We start from the raw sequence: 24,489 nt of genomic DNA, 5'->3' as shown, positions 1-24,489 counted from the left end.
GTTTGTTGGGTTCATGTGGAGATACATGTTTATTTTCGATTTCACATTTTGTGTTTTGCAATTTTATTGGTGATTTTTTTAAAATTACATAGCAACTTTTCCGTACTCTAACTAGTAATAAATAAATAGCTAATACTTAAATAACAGTCACTTAATAAACACATTGTTAATACTTTAATAAACAAGAACGGCTGGATATTAACTACATAAGTCTGCAGTTTTGATTTTTCCTAACATTGTACGATTTGTTCTAAACAGAATGATTTATTGGTTCAAATAAGTTATAAAAAATATCCACGCAACTGAAATTTGATCGCAATACTTCCGCTTAAGACTAACCACTGATTTAGTTTGAATGTAGCGAGCATTACGAACAAATTGTGGCTTTTATATACGTAGGTTTGACCGTTTTTGTTTAACACCTATTTAGTTGTGTATTTACTATTTGACCATTCTTGTTTTTATATGTGCTGACTGTGTAGCTATTATCTGACTTCCCTTGTTTATTAACACATAGCTTATACATATTATATATATGCTCCCTTACTTTGCACATTAAGGTATATAACCTGTGTATGTATAACTAATTGTCCTTGTTTATTAAAGTATAAGTTGTGAATTAGTTATCTGTCTGTTGTTGATCATAAATCATAAACTATAATTTGCTACATGTCTGTTATTTGTTTGTAATTATTTTATTAACGTATAATATTTATGGTTTGTTTGTTTTTTTACAATTTCGCACAAAGCTACTCGAGGGCTATCTGTGCTAGCCGTCCCTAATTTAGTAGTGTAAGACTAGAGGGAAGGCAGCTATTCATCACCATCCACCGCCAAATCTTGGGCTACTCTTTTACCAACGAATAGTGGGATTGACCGTAACATTATAACGCCCCCACGGCTGAAAGGGCGAGCATGTTTGGCGCGACGCGAATGCGAACCTGCGACCCTCAGATTACGAGTCGCATGCTTTAACGCGCTTGGCCATGCCGGGCCTAATATTTATGGATACTGTTCTGTTTCCCAGTGCTTATTAACATTCATCAATGTATATATTACACAGGTCTACGATAGTTTTATTGTCTTGAAATGTTTACATGTTCTACATGAAGAATCCGTAATGATGTCCACTTTTCTTCATCTCGTTCACATTTTCGCAAAACGTCGTATGTTCTTTTACATAAGTAAATAATTTGCATTGAAATCGGATCATATTTTGTTATGTTTAAAATATTGATAGTTACTGGCTTTAGATTTCTCTAGATCAGTTGCAACGTGAGAGTCTTATCAAACGCTCTAGAGCCCACGAGAAGTACATCACTAGTTTATTAACGGTTAACAGGCCGCAAGACGTGTCATTCCTGGATAGTATTTGTTTGTGCGTATACTTTAACGTTACATTTTTCTTTTCGCCCCTTGCTAGGTAAGTCTACGGATTTACAACGCTAAACTCGAGGGTTCGGTTAACCTCGGTGGGCTCAGCAAATGTGGCTTTGCTATAAAAAACACACACACACATTTTTTTTTTATATTATTTATTCGTCACTATGGCAACAAGAGGCTGTGTAAATGACTCAAATACATTCTGTATTTGTACTAAATTTATTGTAGTAAAAAATAGCAAAACATTATAGAATTCGTCAAGAAAGCGTATTACACGAATTTTTAAAATAAAACTGAGGACCAAGAAGAATCATGGGCTTCGCACAAAGTTTGCACCGTTTGTATGGATGAGACATTGAATAAAGGTAAGAAAAAGTATTTTCCCTGTGGACCTGATACACCTGTACTTGCTTCACCAGAGACTCTTGGTACAGTTTTATCTGATTCTAAATCTGATGTCAATAAAAGTGATGCTAGAGATTTGTTTCAACCTGAAACATCGGGAAAGGTTTTATTAAGACATTAAGGAAATAAAGAAGAGGTATCATAGAAGGTGGAAAATTAACATAATGGCTGATTACAACTGGTCACTGGAAAGTGATGCTCCGGATGCAATACATGAAAATAAGACCGCAACACGTAGCTTTGAGGTTGAAAGATGAAATTTAACAAAAACCCGAATCAATAAAGATTCATATTCTACATCAGCGTTCTGCTATTTTCTTCAGTTTATTTGTGTTTTTGTTAACAAATATAATAATAAAAAATATTCATTGTGGTAAACGAAATAATAATTCGATCTATGTATGCGTTTATTTTTCTTCTCCATTTTAAAAACACCTTTACGTGATAGAACAAAATGTGCGTTTATTTTCCTTCTCCATTTTGCAAACACCTTTACGTGATAGAACAAAATGAATAATATTTTCGAAATGTGCGTAACTAAATTATAGATAATATTTTATTCAGACCAAAACAACTTTATGAAGCTTAAATTAGCATACCTGTATTACCCATTAATCCCTCTCTGTTAAACAGTGTATTAAAGCATGATTACTCATATATAGTCTCCATATGTATTATCTGTTTGCCTTTGTGTAATAACGTTTAAGCTGTGTATATACTATCTGCTTATATTTGTTTATTAACTTATAAGTTGTGCATGCAGTATCTAAGAGTCCTTCTTTGTTAACGCATAACCTGTACTTGTACTATCTACCTGTCCTTGTCTATTAACTCATAAGTTGTGTATGCAGTATCTGGCAGTCCTTGTTTATTAACAGTAACCTGCATTTGTACTACCTTTGTATTTGTTTATTAACTTATAAGTTGTGTACGTAGTATTTGACAGTTCTTGTTTGTTAATACATAACCTATACTTGTAGTACCAATGTTTTTGTTTATTAATGTTCATCTGTGTATGTAATATCTGACAGTTCTTGTTTATTGACATGTAACCTATACTCGTACTATCTAGTTGTCTTTGTTTATTAATGTTCATCTGTGTATGTAATATCTGACAGTCCTTGTTTATTGACATATAACCTATACTCGTACTATCTAGTTGTCTTTGTTTATTAACGTTCATTTGTGTATGTACTGTTCATTTGTTCTTGTTTCCTAATGATTTTACGTTTCTGAAATTGCAACTGATAGATTTTCAGCTCTTTTCTATAAGTTTATGAGTTTGTTTGTTTTTATGAGTTAAGTTTCATTAAAGTATATTCAATTTCGACCTGCAACAAATCTCATTATTTTTGGACAATTTTGAAAATACAATAAAAATATTTAGATTATAATACTCCAGCTCGTGTAGAAATGTATATTTTTTTTCTGATTATAAACAATACTAGTAAAATAATTAATTACATATCTACTCTGAGCGGAACTGTTCTAGTATTCACGTTGAAATCGTTCCTATACGAACACATAATTATAGCTATTTATTTAAACCTGTAGCTTAAACCGTGCTCTGTTGAAACTAGCTGATTATATCTAAAACGTACCTAGTTAAAGTCAAGAACTTGTGTGGACACAAACATACATTTGCGTCCTACATTTATAAATATGTGTACGACTAAGTAATTACTGACCTTAGCTTGGTGGAAACAGACATTGACGACCAAATCTTCCACATACAGACAATAGAACAATTACAAAGGAAAATGAACATCCAGAATGAACGTTTACCTTTATAGTCACTTCTGCATGTAAATTCAAGCGGAAATCTTCGCTTAGATAAAGAGACGTGTGATTAGAGCTCGACATTCAAATTCACGTTTTGCACAGACAAACAACTAAATACAGATGTAATTCCAGCGTTAATGGATAATTAATTTAGAATACGATCTATTTAGGATGTTAATTAGAGGTATAATATAACTATATACAAGTGGCTGTAGCTTAATGGAACCAAACATTTTGGCTTACATTAAACTTGGTAATCAAGTCCAAGATTTATATGTTTAAATAATGTATCGCATATCAAAATTGAACTAAACATTCAGACACAATGTATATCAACGCTAAAACCAAGGGTTCGATTCTTCTCGGTGGGCTCAACAGATAGCCCGATGTGGCTTTGCTAAAAGAAAAAGACAGACACACAATGTATATAAATGAAGAACTGCTGACGGATGGTGTTTATCATTGGCATCCTAATATTCATATTGCGGAACTATATGTGACATTCAAGTTCAGCAGATTCTAGAGTAGACAATGGTATTTACATTTTTATTTCCATTTTAACTACACGTATATATCTCTATATCCCTACACACCTTCGGTTTACACTTCTTGTTCTTATGAAAGTAAACGTTCTACTCTGGAACCCAGACAACTAGAACCAAAAAGACAGAAGCATTTCCTCAATTTTTAAACATAACTTTGATGAGCATTAATAATTATTATTTTATAACATCATAGTGTGACAAGTTTTTTCTCACTTAGAACAAGTAAAGCAATTGATAACATTTAAGTAATGGATTTTAATTCATCTGTAAATCTTTCATGGACGTGTTCCACTGTTTTTTAGAAACATTTCTATTTTTGATCACAAAACATGGTGGTCCACTTTTTTAAGAAACATTTCCCTTTTCAATCACAAAACATGATGGTCCACTTTTTTTAGAAACATTTCCCTTTTCGATCACAAAACATGATTCAGATAGGTGTAAGAAGTCTGTTAAAACCTTTCAGCTGAAGGAGTGTATAACGTATTTAAGATCAAATAGTTTCACAGAATCAAATACTAGTATATAACCGTTAAATTCTCCTTAATCTCTAAGCTATAATTCACAGGTTTCTATCAGGTTACCTGACAGAAATTGAGTTTGCAAAGTTTAAAGTTGAAACAAATATATATATTTTTGTTGTTCTCATGTGAACTCAAGTTTTGTTTGAAATACACATCGACTTTAAAATCTATAAAATACAAATGCAGTGTTGAACAGTCAGGCTTGTTATACGAGACTTGAAATATTAAAAATTTCTTAATGGATTAAAGCATAATTTCACAAACTTGTGCTACTGTGTTCAGATTATAAAATTTCCTGAAAAATTTATTGTTGCTTAATAAAATTTTATGTATACTTTAAAATTTTAACGAGAAAAACAATTTTTGATGAAAATGAAATTTGACATTCAAAGCTTCACTTTATATAGCACTGTTTTACGTAAGAGGGTGGCTTGCTTTTACAGGTCAGGTCCGGCAGGTGCGACTCGTAATCTGAGGATCGCGGGTTCGTATCCCCGTCGCAACAAAGATGCTCACCCTTTCAGCCGTGAGAGCGTTATAATGTTACGGTCAATCCCACTATTCGTTGGTACAAGAGTAGCCCAAGAGTTGGCTGTGGGTGGTGATGACTAGCTGCCTTTCCTCTAGTCTTAAACTGCTAAATTAGGAACGGCTAGCGCAGATAGCTCTCGTGTAGCTTTGCGTGAAATTCGAAAACAAACAAACAATTATACAGGTCACATACGATATGTCAGTTTCTGATGACTTCATCACAAGCTTCGTCTCATTGAGTTGAAGTTGAACCTTTTAAAGGTAGGTTCGAAAGAGTTTGACTAGAAAAGGTAACAAGCAATAAATATGTATCTATATGAAATAACCTGAATTCATTGGAAAAAACAACATTCGGCTAAAAAAGTATGAAAACTGTTAACTGAATTTCGTTTTCTCATTAAATAATCTTTCCACGCTAGTACAGCGGTAAGTCTGCAAATTTACAACGCTACAATCAGGGGTTCGATTCCTCTCGGTGATCTCAGCAGATAGCCCAATGTAGCTTTTCCATAAGAAAACACACACACATTAAATAATTAACCGTTTTGTTAAAGAAGAAACTTTGTTCTCTGTATTACCAGTTTTATATGTTCATAAATATACGCAGCTTGAATAAAAGCTATTTATTATTGATCATAAATGCATTTGTTTAACAACGAAACATATACCACGTGCACTTGTGAAATCTTCGGGAAATTACTGATAATTTACATTACTAGTGCTAAATAAGCGTAAAAGAAGATCTTCTTTCCTTTTCTGTCTCTTTGAAATTATTAATGCGGATATTTGTATAAAACTTACGAATAACGTTACACAAATATGATATTACTGTACAACCACTGTGAGTAAAAAAACGTCAAATTCACGGGAGAAATTACACCTTTTTAAAAAACTTTATTTGGACAGAAAGGAGTTAGGTGTTGTGAATGAACAGCTTGAAATCAAAGCTCTTATTTCATCTGACGTTGAGGGTCGCGGGTTCGCATCCCGATCGCGCCAAACATACACGCCCTCCCAGCCGTGGGGGCGTTATAATGTGTCGGTCAATACCACTATTCATTGGTAAAAGAGTAGCCCAAGAGTTGGCGGTGGGTGGTGATGACTAGCTGCCTTCCCTCTAGTCTTACACTGCTAAATTAGGGACGGCTAGCATAGATATAGCTTTGTGCGAAATTCCAAAACAAACAAACAAAACATCTGAGGTTATTGTTGCACCAGAAGGAGTGTTAAGTTTCCTTCCGTGTGTGTCTGCCAAAGGTCAACCTTGCGCTCACAGAGAATTCAACTTCTCTTATGGTGATGGCATAACTGCTCACGACGCTTATCAGAAGTTACTGTTAAACCTAAACTTCTATATTAATACTGATAACTGTTAAACTCATTTAGCCAAATAGTTTATTAAATCAAGTAATAAAACAACATAAAAAGTTAACTTGAAAGCTTGGCTCGGAGACGTTCTGTCAACACCAAGATAGTGTATCAGCTGGAAACTTTTCACATCAGCTGCTTCGCTTGGGTTTCAGATATGTTCTGCTCTTGTAGTCAAGGAGATTTTAAATTCTAACAGCCCATTATTCACACACAGCACTGTAAATCGTATTGCTAAAGGAGCATTAGTTTTGTCAAGAGTCATGAACTATTTCATTAGGAACTGGCCCGTAATGGCCAGGTGGTTAAGGTTCTCAAATCGTAATCTGAGGGTTGCTGGTTTGAATCCACGTCGCACCAAACATGTTCACCTTTTCAGCAGAGGGGGCGTTATAATGTGACCATCAATCCCACTATTCGTTGGTAAAATAATAGCCCAAGAGTTAGCGGTAGATTGTGATAAATAGTTGTCTTCCCTCTAGTTTTACACTGCTAAATTAAGGACGGCTAGCGTAGATAGCCCTCGAGCAGCTTTGCGCGAAATTCAAAAACAAAGAAACAAATTCTAGAAATCTGACAATTAAAAAGTGTTGTAGAAAAAAAATATTTGTTTTAACACAAAACTAATGAATAAGCTGTTATCTCTCCACTGCGAAGAAACGAACCTCAGATTTTAGATTTGAAAGCCATAAAGTTATTCATGGCCAAAAGGAGGAATCGCATATAAGACTTTTTATAATATAAGAATGGCATATTTCATTTCTAGAGATGATAGTTTGTTAGGAATGGTACTCAGCGTGCTGTTTAACGTCAAAACCATTAAGTTACCTTACTTATTAAAAGTTAATGTCTACAAATGAAGTGGTTGATTAAAAAAAATCTTGAAAATATATTTAAGCATGACAAGCAAATGTTGCACGAAGTTTATGACTTCGACTTGCATTTTAGAACAGATAATGACTCGTAAAGTTTAATTATTATAGCGACGAAAGAATTTAATTAGTAAAAGAAAAAAAATGTTTCAAAAATGAAAGGGTTTATTCTCCAATGACCCTGAAGACGTATTTGCACAAAGATCCATTTTCCCTGTGGTGACTTGTGTAAATGTCTGATAAACGTGGTTAAGGAATTCAAACACATTTATCGTAAGAAATGATTTGGGTATTTTAAGCAAAGTTATGGAGAAGGATTTTGTTCGAAAAATTAGCAAACCATATTGATGAACATTTATTGATTGTGTGGATTCAGTACGAGAATAACATCTTTAACATAAACAGGAAGTGGGATTGTTTGAAAATATAAATATATAGTGAATAGATTTTAATGAGATTTTTAATTTATGAAATGATTTGGTTTGAATTGCGCGCAAATCTACACGAGGACTATCTTTGCTAGTCGTCCCTAATTTAGCAGTGTGAGACCAGAGGAAAGGCAGCTGGTCATCGCCACCCACCGCCAACTCTTGGACTACTTCTTTACTAACGAATAATGGGATTGACTGTTACTTATAGCGTCCTCACAGCTGAAAGAGCGAGCATGTTTTGTGTGACGAGGATTCTAACCCGCGACCCTCAAATTACAAGTCGAGTGCGTTAACCATCTGGCCATGCTGGGCCTAATGAAATTGTAACGTATTTTCAGAAATGTACGTAATAAGAGAATTTTGTGATTTGTAGCAGCTTTTTAAGGACTTTGCATGGTCTGAACCCTGGAATATCAAGCTATTTTGTGAAATCTAAAGTTTTAAAGTGGCCTGTACATTTTAGAGTATTATAATTTTCTAAATAATTTATATAATAAAAACAGCACAAAAACCGACGGGTTTTTTGGCGCAACGAAACTAAAATATTTTAATATTAGTTACAACCGACTAGTTACGGTTGCACAGTTTTCATCGTCAGAGCTGGTGAATTTTACTATTAATATGGCCTGGCATGGCCTAGCGCGTAAGGCGTGCGACTCGTAATCCGACGGTCGCGGGTTCGCGCCCGCGTCGCGCTAAACATGCTCGCCCTCCCAGCCGTGGGGGTGTATAATGTGACGGTCAATCCCACTATTCGTTGGAAAAAGAGTAGCCCAAGAGTTGGCGGTGGATGGTGATGACTAGCTGCCTTCCCTCTAGTCTTACACTGCTAAATTAGGGACGGCTAGCACAGATAGCCCTCGAGTAGCTTTGTGCGAAATTCCAAAAAACAAACAAACAAACAATACTATTAATACATCAGTACAATGTGCCTGAAAAGAAAATATCGGTTTATATACTTCGAAATTTTAAACCGTTTAGCGAATCATTATATTTTAATCTGGTTTATGATATATGGGAATTTCCTGTATTGGATATTTTGGCACGATTTGAAAATTTTCTTTAATACAAAAAAAAAAAACAACGGAACATAAGCTCAAATATACTTATTTATTACATCAGGTACTTCAAACAGATTTGCCAAATTTGTGACTCGTATAACAAATTATATATATATATACATATATCACTGCTTGTGAGTTTTTATTATAAAAGAAAAGATAATTTTAGGTGTTTTGGAAAGGATGCCGGTTCCGAAAACCTTTTGAACAGGCTGATTGACGACCATACTCATTAATATTTTCGAGTATTCTTTATACATATTTGTTACGATTTCCTATAGGTTTCTCTCGGGCAGTGGTATTGTTTTCACGCTTCATAGTTAAAACTGTGTTAACGGGTTTTTTTGAACAATTGTTGATAGATTTGTGAACTGGAACAGCAGTATTTCCTAGTGTAGTTGCTTTCTATCTGTCACTTATTGATCTGTTTTAATTTAAGTTCAGTTGGTTTTAGTAGGAAAATGGCGGGTAGAGATATCAAGGACTGGCAGTTTTATTTCTCGCTACATTTACAAATAATTAATGTTCACTGAAATAGAACCCTGTGGCATTGTATCTATATGTACTTGAAAACTTTTTTTTTTTAATTATTATACCGATCTTTTGATCAAGAGTTGGTCATATCTGCTTGAGTTGAGTAAATGTTTTATTTCAGATGTTTTTGATCTATGGATTGTATGGACAGCTATTTTCAAAACACAGTTTTAGTTACTTTAAGCTCAAGCAACGAAACAATTTCTGAGGAAGTTAATAGAACATAGTCTTGTAATCTAACAAAATATCTGCTACACTATCTGGTTTATCTGTTAAACAATACACGTAACTATCCGACTCATTTGTTAATTAAACAAGTGTTCATAACATTGTTACAATGTCAAGTCCATCTGTTAAACACGTGCGCATAATGATGCTATAATATTCTATTCAAATAACGACTTTCTGGGTATAAAGCAGTATATCTACATAAAATAGTACTTTGATTTTATGTATTTTATGCTCACAAGACACGACAAAAGCTGGATGATTGATTTCGGGATGCCTAAGTTTAATATGTTAAGACACTTACAGCTAGACACCCCATTTATAGAGTAGAATCATCGAGGGGATCTGGACTCCTTTGACTTTTTCAAACACATTCTTATATAACTAATTATAATACCAAATAGCCTGTGTATCTATGTCTCAATTGGTTTCAAGAACCTTAATAAGATATGTTACAAAGAATATAAACAAAAGTATCATCAACATTGCTACTAACCCTGCTAATTACTTCTGTGATTTTCTATGTATTTCATATAAATGAGTTATAACAGGCTAAAACATAAAATTACTCAAAATTATGCAATACATGTGTCACAGCGACTGTAAGCATATTAAAACAACTTTAATTTTAGAGTTAATTTTCCTAATTATAACTGCTCTAATTCATGTAATAAATGTTTTTGAGAAAAACAAACAGTTTCCTTTATTATATCCATCATCTCTCATATTTGATTTTGAAGATAAAATACCCATTGTTTTGTTGAGATGACCTTAATACTTATGTAATTTTCAAAATATCATCCTGTAAAACATTTCGGATTCTGGTCAATGTGAGTTATATTTCAGATTTCAATGCGAACTAGAATTATAGCAATGATTTTTTTTGAGCAAAACTGTACAACAGTCCATCTGCGTTGAGCTCAATACGGGTATCAGACGTCGATTTTTAATGTTATACGCCTACAAACGTATTCTTGCAAACAAATAATTCAAAATAGCCTGAGACTAGAAACTGTAAAACAGTATTTTACTTAATATTACTTTTAACAAATATTTCTTCATCGTCATCTATTACATATTTTTACAGTTGTGCATTTTTCAAGCTTTCTTCTTTGTTCTGTATTTTGTGGTCACAAATGCGATAACAATTGGTACAGAAATCGCTTTACAATTTTGGACTGCAGATGCACTATAAGAATAAAGGCTAAGTCTGACTAATATAATCCATCAGATAAGAATATCTCAAGATTTAGCTCTTTTCGCTGTTAACTAGTTGCCTCCCTTTTAATCTATCAGTTTAACATTACGGATGGCGAAACTCAAAAACTGTAGAATTAGCCGAGTACCAACTTACTTTCACATAGGCCCGGCATAGCCAAGCGTGTTAAGGCGTGCGACTCGTAATCTAAGGGTCGCGGGTTCGCATCCCCGTAATACCAAACAGACTCACCCTTTCAGCCGTGGGGGCGTTATAATGTGACGGTCAATCCCACTATTCGTTGGTAAAAGAGTAGCCCAAGAGTTGGCGGTGGGTGGTAATGACTAGCTGCCTTCCCTCTAGTCTTACACTGCTAAATTAGGGACGGCTAGCACAGATAGCCCTCGAGTAGCTTTGCGCGAAATTCAAAACAAACAAAACAATACTTTCACATGATTAGCGCCTATAATTTTTTAAAATTAATTATTTTCGTGGATACTAATAGTTACCATAATACACAGATTTATGACTATGTTGCATTTACTAAGTTGATTGAACTTCATAAGATATTGTTTGGTCTACAGCGAAGGAACCCACCTAGTGAAACATTGCATTCTAATCTTTATACATAAGAACAATATATTTGTTAACCATACTCATGTTGATTTTTAATTAGGTAGTTTACTCTGATTAGAGGTTAATGTTAACTAATCAGCTGTTAAGTATGAAGTGGTTTTAATGAATATTTTATTAAATATTACAATTGTTTTCTAATAACACGACATCATCACTTGAATTGTTATGTTTCTATAGGGTTTCAACATTATTAAAGTCTGTGTTATTTGTATTGAAATTTAAGTTTTTCTCGGTAAAAAAAGTGAATTATTGAAGTTCCCTTTATATTTTTCGTAGCTTTAAAACTCTGCACAACACCTCATTTGGTTGAACTGTAGCAAGTTCTATTAACTTTTAGGTTTTTGGCTGCAGGAACCCAAACGCTATCAACAAATATTACTCCTATAGGAGCCAATTTAGTGTTTGTTTCTTTGTTTTAGAATTAAGCGCAAAGCTACACAACGGGCTATCTGTGCTCTGCCAATCATGGGTATCGAAATCCAATTTCTAGCGTGTGACTTCACAGACACAACGCTGTAGTTGCTGGGGTGGGGGCAATTTGCTGTCTCATTTATAAGGTGCAGTCCTGTGTTCCGTAAACAATGTAAACTAAGATGGTTATTAAGTAATTTATTTCCCCATACAGCGCTAACAGAATCTCTATCCATGAAGATGATAATGTTGGATGTCCCGTCACCTACAAGAGTGGGCCAGGCTGTAGAACTTGTTTGTAACTACGACTTGGAAGGAGAAACTCTATATTCAGTGAAATGGTACAAAAATGGAATAGAGTTTTACAGGTTCGTTCCTAAAGACTGGCCTCCAGGTCAGTTCCTCACTCTTCCAGGAATTCACGTAGACGTAAGTAGCTTCTGGCTTTCTCTCTGATTAAAAGCTACCGTTTATTTACCTTTACAACAAAGATTGTATAAGCTATTGAAGAAAACAAATATATTTTCTCTTACATAAAACTACACTTAATTAAACTGTCTTCGTTATTAGCTATTAATATTATGTTTGAATTTCTCCTCGATTATGAATGTTTTTCAATTTTATTGCACAACTTTGTTTAAAGAGGGCGTGTGATGCATGCTGCTAGCTCTGGTGATAGTTCTTGTCATTGAAGAAATGACTCTTCAAGAAATTAACGAAATATAACTGCTCTAGATTTTAAAATCACCATTGTAATAACTCATTGAACTTATGAAAACCGCTAACGTAGACGTACAGATAGGAATACAACACGAAATGCTCGTGTACATTAACTTACACGCATATACAAATGTATTACACTGAACATTGTACTGTTAGTGCGAGCGCACGCACACACACACAATGTAACACTAAAGTATTCCTCACAAGAAAAAGTAAAAAGTGAATGAACAAACATCCAACTGAAGTAAGAATAGAGAGAACAAGACTAAATACTGTACTATTAAAATGTGCACACGAAAACATGATACTTAGTGATCAACTTACACGTTAAGACAAGGATGGATACTTTACCACTAGTAAAAATCCAAAAACATCACAATAGGCTCTCATTTATACACTTCCAAACCGAAGTATAGAAACTAAACGTTGTACAATCTTGGACAAAATATTTGCATATTTTGTGAAAATATCACTATTATTAAGATGGAATACGATTACACTTAGCGTTGTCAAACTGAAAATGTATGTTATATTAAACATCTACGTATGTAATTTGTATAACGAAATAGGTTCTACGGGCATAATGAATGATTTATTAGAACAGACGCATGTAGAAAGATATGTACTTCAGCATTTCTCTTATTACAATGAAACCAAAACAAATATAATGACAAAATATAACATTAAGTTATTATAAATAGTGTCTGTAACCTTATATTAGTTTATATTAGAAAATCAATACTTGTTTGTTTGGTCCTTTTGGTCCTTTTCGTGTTTTAATAACCTCCACAAGGCGACATAGCATTCTGTTGATGAGGTTATTGATGTATTCCGATGTGACTTAAAACCAACTTGTCACTAGAATGCCCTGCAACTCAGCTAAAGTAATTGTTTTAGGGTCGTGGTTGGCAGTTTTTCGACTCAGTTCTGCCAAACAATTCTTAATGGCATTACGATCAGTAGACTTTGTTGATCATGGAAATTTTCTAACGATTCCTAGTCGAAAGAATTATATACAATACACACACACTGTGGATAGTGGCATTATCATTCTGAAACAAAAAGTTATTGCCAAACCATCCCCTAGCACGTCGTAGAAATATCTTTTTCATGTGGTGCCTGTAGGAGGAATCATTAACGTTTTTCTTGAGGATATAAATAACAGTTTTCCACCATAAACAATAGCTGGCAATACATGTATAGCACCATCTCTTGAGAGAAAGACAATTTTCTCTTATTTGTTCTTCAGGCAAATGATGAACACTAATCTTACCATCAGTTTTAACTAAGATAGAAACAGGACTTATCTAAAAGGACGCCTCGTCACAAATGTTCTTATTCCAAGTTGACATGCTGTCTTGCCAAGACAACATGATGACAGTGGTTAATTGTAGTTAATATCTCTATTCAGATCACTCTTCTTGTAAAATAACCTAGTTTGATCAGTCTCCTATTCACTCTTCTTCTAGATACCCTTGTATAAATGTATTCATATCAATCCTACAGTAGGGTGTTGCAAAACACTTTCCGATATTGATACACTCGTCTTATCAAAATACGATCATCTTAGTTTTAATACGTCTCCCAGTCGACTTTCCTGAAATAAAGTTTCCGTTTGCGTCTTACCATTTCTGAACAGTCGAGTAATCTGACTCCAATAATTTCTCGTACGTGGCGAGACATGGCTCGACACCAAGTACAAAGAAAATGTCTGGAAAAAGTGTTAATCTATTTCAAAAAATATTATACAAAAGGCACAACCTTTTATATAAAACAAGTGTGTAGTTGTGTTTTGATGAAGAAATGCTTAAAATAACTTATGTAGGCTAGAATGACGTACATGTTTATTTGATGATATACTATCTTCACTGTTGTTACTTGGGAATTTAATCGATAACTATAAGGCAAATAGACAAGTACATCAATATAGAACATTGCGCAAATACTTTGGCCAAGACTGCAGTTGTCATCAGTACTGAGTGGATGATATCCCTATATTTAGTGTATATAACCAAGTTTTAAATACAATGAGGTTCCAAATGTAATATTTATTGTTTATCTATTATTGTCTGATAATTCCTTTTCACCCTGTACTTAAACTTTTTAAAAGAACGTCACGCTTCTGTAAGAAAGCTGACTTCAAGAGGGGGGTGTTGATAACAGTTTTCACTAAAATTATGATTTATTTTCTGATTACTACTAGTTATTAATATTACTTATAAAAGCAGATACTCTGATTGAAACTATGACACTTCAATGAAATTGGATGACATCATTGTTTTGGTTTATCGGATAACTTTGTAATAAAAAAGAAGCAGAAGAATTTCAAAGTTTTGTTGCAATATTAACATAACTTATGACGTAGTCGTTACGTATATATTGTTATAAAAGGAAACACTGTATACTATTTTAAAGTTCTGACGAGATGTTAAAAAGGTGTTCAAAATACCATTTTGATGAACAATCCCTACATAGGCAATGCTATTGCCTGCCTGACACGTACTTATAAGTACACTTAAACCGTATTTTCTATCCTATTTAGGTATTAGATATACATGAACTCATATTCTCGTTTCAACAAATAACAATCCTAGCAACTAGTTCTGTAGTAGTATTTCTCCCCTTAAAGGGCTGTTACATGAAGACGAAAGTTGGGAAAGGAGAGTGGGAGTATGTCAGCAAGGATAAATATGTCATAGCTCCAAGCTGTACCACCGGTCGTGTTACTAGTCAGCCACAAGGAGAGTGGGAGTATGTCAGCAAGGCTGCTGTGATACAGCTGAAGACGCGTTACTAGTCAGCCACAAGGAGAGTGGGAGTATGTCAGCAAGGCTAAATATGTCATAGTTCCAAGCTGTACCACCGGACGTGTTACTAGTCAGCCACAAGAGGTGGTCATTATATCAAAGTTCCAAATGCTGGCGAGTTGCTAGGCTGCTGTGATAGGTGATCATAATGAATGAATACATCACAAAGTAGAGAACATATTTCAAGACAGCCACAACTCGTGCACTGTCTCATCATGTCTATAATAAATACATTAATTAATTAAACTGTTCGAAAAGGACGTTTAAAATAATTAAATAAATAATTACGTAATTTATAATTAAATCATCATACAACAGAACACTTAACACTAATTCATTTATAATTAATTTGTCCTAACATTTTTTATTATTAGTTAGTTCTACAAGGACAATAGGACATTACATTTTTTATTATTAGTTAGTTCTACAAGGACAATAGGACATTACATTTTTTATTATTAGTTAGTTCTACAAGGACAATAGGACATTACATTTTTTATTATTAGTTAGTTCTACAAGGACAATAGGACACTACATTTTTTATTATTAGCTAGTTCTACAAGGACAATAGGACACTATATTTTTTATTATTAGTTCGTTCTACAAGGACAATAGGACATTACATTTTTTTATTATTAGTTAGTTCTACAAGTACAATGCGATAATTCAAACTTACTGAATAAAGTGATTAAAGATTTACATTTCCTGTCTTAAAAGAACTATATCTTACTCAATATGATGGATATAATACATAACTATATGTTTAAATCAGCCTAAAAAGGGCAGTATCATACAATAATTAAAATTTAAGTTTATAATTGGATTTTATACTATAAATTGTCAATAAATCGTTCATTATGCAATAAAACTTGTACTAATTTCTGAAAAAATAATTTACACATGTTATTATACTTTATCGCATGTTTTACAAAGGTAGACTTTAACATATATTTAATTGATATTATTAACGTATGATTTTAACAAATAAACTGTGACAGTACTTCTACAAATCAACAACGTCCAAATTTTATTATGCTAAAATTCATTATCCGAAATAAAAATAATTAATGATTGACTTATTGTATCCATCCATTTTCTAAATAACCACTGATCACCTTTTAACGTACAGAAACTTGTAAAAGTATGAAGTACTTTTCTAAACTGTTTATAGCTTATTTTAGACGATGTTATGTAGGACACATAGTGTTTCATAAGTCGTACTCAACCAATAATCGCCCTACAACCAGATAAAATAAATGAATGTCATACTGATTGCTATTATTTTAAATACCAGAACTTTCAGATTGTCCATGACAAAACACACATACAAATTTCTAAATGTCATATCTATTATGCGTTCACAAGATTAATGAATTGGTGTCTGTTTAACATTACTTTACATGTACTAAAAGATTGTAACAGCTTGTGATCAAGGGTTAATATTTCTTATATAACACCTTGGAGATATTGACGTCACCAACACACAGTTTATAAAGAGGGACTTATGCAAAAGTCAGTTCTGAGTCGACCAAATCTATGTGGTTTGTGAAGTAAGTGCTGTGAAGCGGTGTAAAATTAGAGCAGAGTTTGACAAAAATGGGTTAACCTACAATTGTTTCTTACTGCATCCAACATAGAGCAAACAATCAGACTGTATCAGTCGGCTTAGAACAATTTTGAAAATGCAAAATCGATTGCACTTAAACATGCGAGATTTAATTATTATTTTAATGACCTCATGTTCAAAAACATTGTTGCTATACATATATATTAGACAAATTGTTCAAATTATTGACAATGGCCACTTTTGATCTACCTAACAGTAGTGATATGTTTATCTCATGATACTTTTGAAATCAAAGACAGGGCAAAAGTTTTGTTTGTGTAAACATTTCGCTCAGGATTTATTACACTGACAATCAATGTCATAAGAATCACACACATAACATACTAACTCACTACAAATATAAATAATAAGTGAATAATTTATTAATTACTCATATATTTTCTATTAAAGGTTCACTTGTGTCAAAGGTCATCACGCTTACACTTATGATATGACTGAAGGCTGATGACATTATTGTCTCAAAACAATAGTAAATATTACCATTTACTTTCAGTTATTCACTTTAACTTTAAATCATACAATATAATTATCAATGATGGAATATTGTCACTGCCTGGGTGAGTTCATTTTATTATCATACGTGGCACATACCATATAATTATCAATAATGAAATATTGTCACTGTCTGGGTGAGTTCATTCCATAATCATACGTGGCACATACCATATAATTATCAATAATGAAATATTGTCACTGTCTGGATGAGTTAATTCCATTACCATACGTGGCACATACCATATAATTATCAATAATGAAATATTGTCACTGTCTGGGTGAGTTCATTCCATTATCGTACGTGGCACATACCATATAATTATCAATAATGAAATATTGTCACTGTCTGGGTCAGTTCATTCCATTGTCATACGTGGCACTAACTGTAAGTTCTCGATGTTTGACAGGTCTGCATACAATTACTGCACACGGCACCCAATATTCAACAAACGGTTGGACTGTATGTGTCGGGTTAGAACAATTTTTTTCTAAATGAAATATGGGTATTATTTAAATATGTGAGATTCCATTATTAGTTTTAATTACTTCATGTTTGGAAACTTTGTTGCTATATATTACACGAAGATTTCAAATCACTGACAATGTTCAGTTTTGATTTATCTAACAGGAGCGATAAGATTATTTCTCGACACATTTTTAAGTCAAAGACAAAACAAAGGTTTTGTTTGTGTAAACATTTCCACCAGGATTTATTAGACTAACAATTAATCTTATAATAATTCCAAGCAGAACATACTAATTGTCTGAACTCTCTAGAGAAACATCAGTCATCATGTTTATTATATAAAAAATATACTGTCATTTGTCTAGCAATTCATGTCTGCTAAACTGAAAATAATAAATAAATGGCTTACTGTTTACTGTTATATCTTCTAACCGACTGGAAATATATCAGATCATCTGATAAAACACTATAACAGTTATTAACTTCAGACGAAATATTTCCACCTTACGAACTAGAATACTTGCTAAACTAAATATTGACTTAAAAATTGGACTAAAAAAAGTCGTAGTATGTTTAGCTTGAAAGAAATTTTCTGTAGGTCTGTACAAGGTGAAACAATGATTATTTTGGTATTTGTCTGGTACTATTATTCAGACTGAGGTCTCCAGAATGTGATTATTTTGAAATTTGTCTGCTACTATTATTCAAACTGAGGTCTCCAGATTCTCATTATTTTGGTATTTGTCTGCTACTTTTATTCAGACAGAGGTCTCCAGAATGTGATTATTTTGGTATTTGTCTACTACTTTTATTCAGACTGAAATCTACAGAATGTAACTATTTTGGTATTTGTCTGCTACTTTTATTCAGACTGAGGTCTCCAGATATCACTATTTTGGTATTTGTCTGCTACTTTTATTCAGACTGAGATCTCCAAAATGTGATTATTTTGGTATTTGTCTGCTACTTTTTTCAGACGGAGGTCTCCAGAATGTGATTATTTGGTATTTGTCTGCTACTTTTATTTAGACTGAGGTCTCCAGAATGTGACTATTTTGGCATTTGTCTGCTACTTTTATTCCGAATGAGGTCTCCAGATGTGACTATTTTGGAATTTGTCTACTACTATTATACAGACTGAGGTCTCCAGAATGTGACTGTTTTGGTATTTGTCTGCTACTTTTACTCAGACTGAGATCTCCAGAATGTGACTGTTTTGGTATTTGTCTGCTACTTTAATTCAGACTGAGGTCTCAAGAATGTGACTATTTCGGTATTTGTCTGCTACTTTTATTCAGACTGAGGTCTCCAGAATGTGACTATTTTGGTATTTGTCTGCTACTTTTATTCAGACTGAGGTCTCCAGAATGTGACTATTTTGGTATTTGTCTGCTACTTTTATTCAGACTGAGATCTCCAGAATGTGACTATTTTGGTATTTGTCTGCTACTTTTATTCAGACTGAGGTCTCTAGAATGTGACTATTTTGGTATTTGTCTGCTACTTTTTTTCAGACTGATATCTCCAGAATGTGACTATTTTGGTATTTGTCTGCTACTTTTATTCAGACTGAGATCTCCAGAATGTGACTATTTTGGTATTTGTCTGCTACTTTTATTCAGACTGAGGTCTCCAGAATGTGATTATTTTGGTATTTGTCTGCTACTTTTATTCAGACTGAGGTCTCCAGAATGTGACTATTTTGGTATTTGTCTGCTACTTTTATTCAGACTGAGGTCTCCAGAATGTGACTATTTTGGTATTTGTCTGCTACTTTTATTCAGACTGAGGTCTCCAGAATGTGACTATTTTGGTATTTGTCTGCTACTATTATTCAGACTGAGGTCTCCAGAATGTGACTATTTTGGTATTTGTCTGCTACTTTTATTCAGACTGAGGTCTCCAGAATGTGACTATTTTGGTATTTGTCTACTACTTTATTCAGACTGAGGTCTCCAGAATGTGACTATTTTGGTATTTGTCTGCTACTTTTATTCAGACTGAGGTCTCCAGATTCTGATTATTTTGGTATTTGTCTGCTTCTATTATTCAGACTGAGGTCTTCAGAATGTGATTATTTTGGTTTTTGTCTGCTACTTTTATTCAGACTGAGATCTCCAGAATGTGACTATTTTGGTATTTGTCTGCTACTTTTATTCAGACTGAGGTATCCAGAATGTGACTATTTTGGTATTTGTCTGCTACTTTTATTCAGACTGAGGTCTCCAGAATGTGACTATTTTGGTATTTGTCTGCTACTTTTATTCAAATTGAGGTCTCCAGAATGTGATTATTTTGGTATTTGTCTGCTACTTTTATTCAGACTGAGGTCTCCAGAATGTGACTATTTTGGTATTTGTCTGCTACTTTTATTCAGACTGAGGTCTCCAGATGTGACTATTTTGGTATTTGTCTGCTACTTTTATTCAGACTGAGGTCTCCAGAATGTGACTATTTTGGTATTTGTCTGCTACTTTTATTCAGACTGAGGTCTCCAGAATGTGACTATTTTGGTATTTGTCTGCTACTTTTATTCAGACTGAGATCTCCAGAATGTGACTATTTTGGTATTTGTCTGCTACTTTTATTCAGACTGAGGTCTCCAGATTGTGATTATTTTGGTATTTGTCTGCTACTTTTATTCAGACTGAGGTCTCCAGAATGTGACTATTTTGGTATTTGTCTGCTACTTTATTCAGACTGAGGTCTCCAGAATGTGACTATTTTGGTATTTGTCTGCTACTTTTATTCAGACTGAGGTCTCCAGATTCTGATTATTTTGGTATTTGCTACTTTTATTCAGACTGCTACTTTTATTCAGACTGAGGTCTCCAGAATGTGACTATTTTGGTATTTGTCTGCTTCTATTATTCAGACTGAGGTCTTCAGAATGTGATTATTTTGGTTATTGTCTGCTACTTTTATTCAGACTGAGGTCAACAGAATGTGAATATTTTGGCATTTGTCTGCTACTTTTATTCAGACTGAGGTCTCCAGAATGTGACTATTTTGGTATTTGTCTGCTACTTTTATTCAGACTGAGGTCTCCAGAATGTGACTATTTTGGTATTTGTCTGCTACTTTTATTCAGACTGAGGTCTCCAGATGTGACTATTTTGGTATTTGTTTGCTACTTTTATTCAGACTGAGGTCTCCAGAATATGATTATTTTGGTATTTGTCTGCTACTTTTATTCAGACTGAGGTCTCCAGAATGTGACTATTTTGGTATTTGTCTGCTACTTTATTCAGACTGAGGTCTCCAGAATGTGATTATTTTGGTATTTGTCTGCTACTTTTATTCAGACTGAGGTCTCCAGAATGTGATTATTTTGGTATTTGTCTGCTACTTTTATTCAGACTGAGGTCTCCAGAATGTGACTATTTTGGTATTTGTCTGCTACTTTTATTCAGACTGAGGTATCCAGAATGTGACTATTTTGGTATTTGTCTGCTACTTTTATTCAGACTGAGGTCTCCAGAATGTGACTATTTTGGTATTTGTCTGCTACTTTTATTCAGACTGAGGTCTCCAGAATGTGACTATTTTGGTATTTGTCTGCTACTATTATTCAGACTGAGGTCTCCAGAATGTGACTATTTTGGTATTTGTCTGCTACTTTTATTCAGACTGAGGTCTCCAGAATGTGACTATTTTGGTATTTGTCTGCTACTTTTATTCAGACTGAGGTCTCCAGAATGTGACTATTTTGGTATTTGTCTGCTACTTTTATTCAGACTGAGGTCTCCAGAATGTGACTATTTTGGTATTTGTCTGCTACTTTTATTCAGACTGAGGTCTCCAGAATGTGATTATTTTGGTATTTGTCTGCTACTTTTATTCAGACTGAGGTCTCCAGAATGTGACTATTTTGGTATTTGTCTGCTACTTTTATTCAGACTGAGGTCTCCAGAATGTGACTATTTTGGTATTTGTCTGCTACTTTTATTCAGACTGAGGTCTCCAGAATGTGACTATTTTGGTATTTGTCTGCTACTTTTATTCAGACTGAGGTCTCCAGAATGTGACTATTTTGGTATTTGTCTGCTACTTTTTTCAGACGTTGTTCTCCAGAATGTGACTATTTTGTATTTGTCTGCTACTTTTATTCAGACTGAGGTCTCCAGAATGTGACTATTTTGGTATTTGTCTGCTACTTTTATTCAGACTGAGGTCTCCAGATGTGACTATTTTGGTATTTGTCTGCTACTTTTATTCAGACTGAGGTCTCCAGAATGTGACTATTTTGGTATTTGTCTGCTACTTTTATTCAGACTGAGGTCTCCAGAATGTGACTATTTTGGTATTTGTCTGCTACTTTTATTCAGACTGAGGTCTCCAGAATGTGACTATTTTGGTATTTGTCTGCTACTTTTATTCAGACTGAGGTCTCCAGAATGTGATTATTTTGGTATTTGTCTGCTACTATTATTCAGAATGAGGTCTCCAGATTCTGATTATTTTGGTATTTGTCTGCTATTTTTATTCAGACTGAGGTCTCCAGATTGTGATTATTTTGATATTTGTCTGCTACTTTTATTCAGACTGAGGTCTCCAGAATGTGACTATTTTGGTATTTGTCTGCTACTTTTATTCAGACTGAGGTCTCCAGAATGTGACTATTTTGGTATTTGTCTGCTACTTTTATTCAGACTGAGGTCTCCAGAATGTGACTATTTTGGTATTTGTCTGCTACTTTTATTCAGACTGAGGTCTCCAGAATGTGACTATTTTGGTATTTGTCTGCTACTTTTATTCAGACTGAGGTCTCCAGAATGTGACTATTTTGGTATTTGTCTGCTACTTTTATTCAGACTGAGGTCTCCAGAATGTGACTATTTTGGTATTTGTCTGCTACTTTTATTCAGACTGAGGTCTCCAGAATGTGACTATTTTGGTATTTGTCTGCTACTTTTATTCAGACTGAGGTCTCCAGAATGTGACTATTTTGGTATTTGTCTGCTACTTTTATTCAGACTGAGGTCTCCAGATGTGACTATTTTGGTATTTGTCTGCTACTTTTATTCAGACTGAGGTCTCCAGAATGTGATTATTTTGGTATTTGTCTGCTACTTTTATTCAGACTGAGGTCTCCAGAATGTGACTATTTTGGTATTTGTCTGCTACTTTTATTCAGACTGAGGTCTCCAGATTGTGATTATTTTGGTATTTGTCTGCTACTTTTATTCAGACTGAGGTCTCCAGAATGTGACTATTTTGGTATTTGTCTGCTACTTTTATTCAGACTGAGGTCTCCAGAATGTGACTATTTTGGTATTTGTCTGCTACTTTTATTCAGACTGAGGTCTCCAGAATGTGACTATTTTGGTATTTGTCTGCTACTTTTATTCAGACTGAGGTCTCCAGAATGTGACTATTTTGGTATTTGTCTGCTACTTTTATTCAGACTGAGGTCTCCAGAATGTGACTATTTTGGTATTTGTCTGCTACTTTTATTCAGACTGAGGTCTCCAGAATGTGATTATTTTGGTATTTGTCTGCTACTTTTATTCAGACTGAGGTCTCCAGAATGTGACTATTTTGGTATTTGTCTGCTACTTTTATTCAGACTGAGGTCTCCAGAATGTGACTATTTTGGTATTTGTCTGCTACTTTTATTCAGACTGAGGTCTCCAGAATGTGACTATTTTGGTATTTGTCTGCTACTTTTATTCAGACTGAGGTCTCCAGAATGTGACTATTTTGGTATTTGTCTGCTACTTTTATTCAGACTGAGGTCTCCAGATGTGACTATTTTGGTATTTGTCTGCTACTTTTATTCAGACTGAGGTCTCCAGAATGTGATTATTTTGGTATTTGTCTGCTACTTTTATTCAGACTGAGGTCTCCAGAATGTGACTATTTTGGTATTTGTCTGCTACTTTTATTCAGACTGAGGTCTCCAGAATGTGACTATTTTGGTATTTGTCTGCTACTTTATTCAGACTGAGGTCTCCAGAATGTGACTATTTTGGTATTTGTCTGCTACTTTTATTCAGACTGAGGTCTCCAGATGTGACTATTTTGGTATTTGTCTGCTACTTTTATTCAGACTGAGGTCTCCAGAATGTGACTATTTTGGTATTTGTCTGCTACTTTTATTCAGACTGAGGTCTCAGAATGTGACTATTTTGGTATTTGTCTGCTACTTTTATTCAGACTGAGGTCTCCAGAATGTGACTATTTTGGTATTTGTCTGCTACTTTTATTCAGACTGAGGTCTCCAGAATGTGACTATTTTGGTATTTGTCTGCTACTTTTATTCAGACTGAGGTCTCCAGAATGTGATTATTTTGGTATTTGTCTGCTACTTTTATTCAGACTGAGGTCTCCAGATTCTTATTATTTTGGTATTTGTCTGCTATTTTTATTCAGACTGAGGTCTCCAAATTCTGTTTATTTTGTTATTTGTCTGCTACTTTTATTCAGACTGAAGTCTCAAGAATGTGATTATATTGGAAT

The 24,489-nt window shown here is 33.9% G+C and overlaps 1 protein-coding gene across 4 annotated transcripts in view; it reads left to right on the top strand.

Annotated features, from left to right (window-relative positions):
- Positions 1–24,489, top strand: part of LOC143237103 (uncharacterized) — a 353,116-nt gene that overhangs the window by 145,571 nt on the left and 183,056 nt on the right. For all 4 annotated transcript variants that reach the window (XM_076475969.1, XM_076475970.1, XM_076475972.1 and 1 more), the window contains one exon: positions 12,124–12,338. In XM_076475969.1, coding sequence (XP_076332084.1) covers positions 12,124–12,338 — 215 coding nt within the window. The remainder of the gene's footprint in view (positions 1–12,123; positions 12,339–24,489) is intronic.

Source organism: Tachypleus tridentatus, chromosome 13 (assembly GCF_004210375.1).
Source record: "Tachypleus tridentatus isolate NWPU-2018 chromosome 13, ASM421037v1, whole genome shotgun sequence".
Lineage (NCBI taxonomy): Eukaryota > Metazoa > Arthropoda > Merostomata > Xiphosura > Limulidae > Tachypleus > Tachypleus tridentatus.
This window is presented reverse-complemented; position numbering and strand designations above follow the sequence as displayed.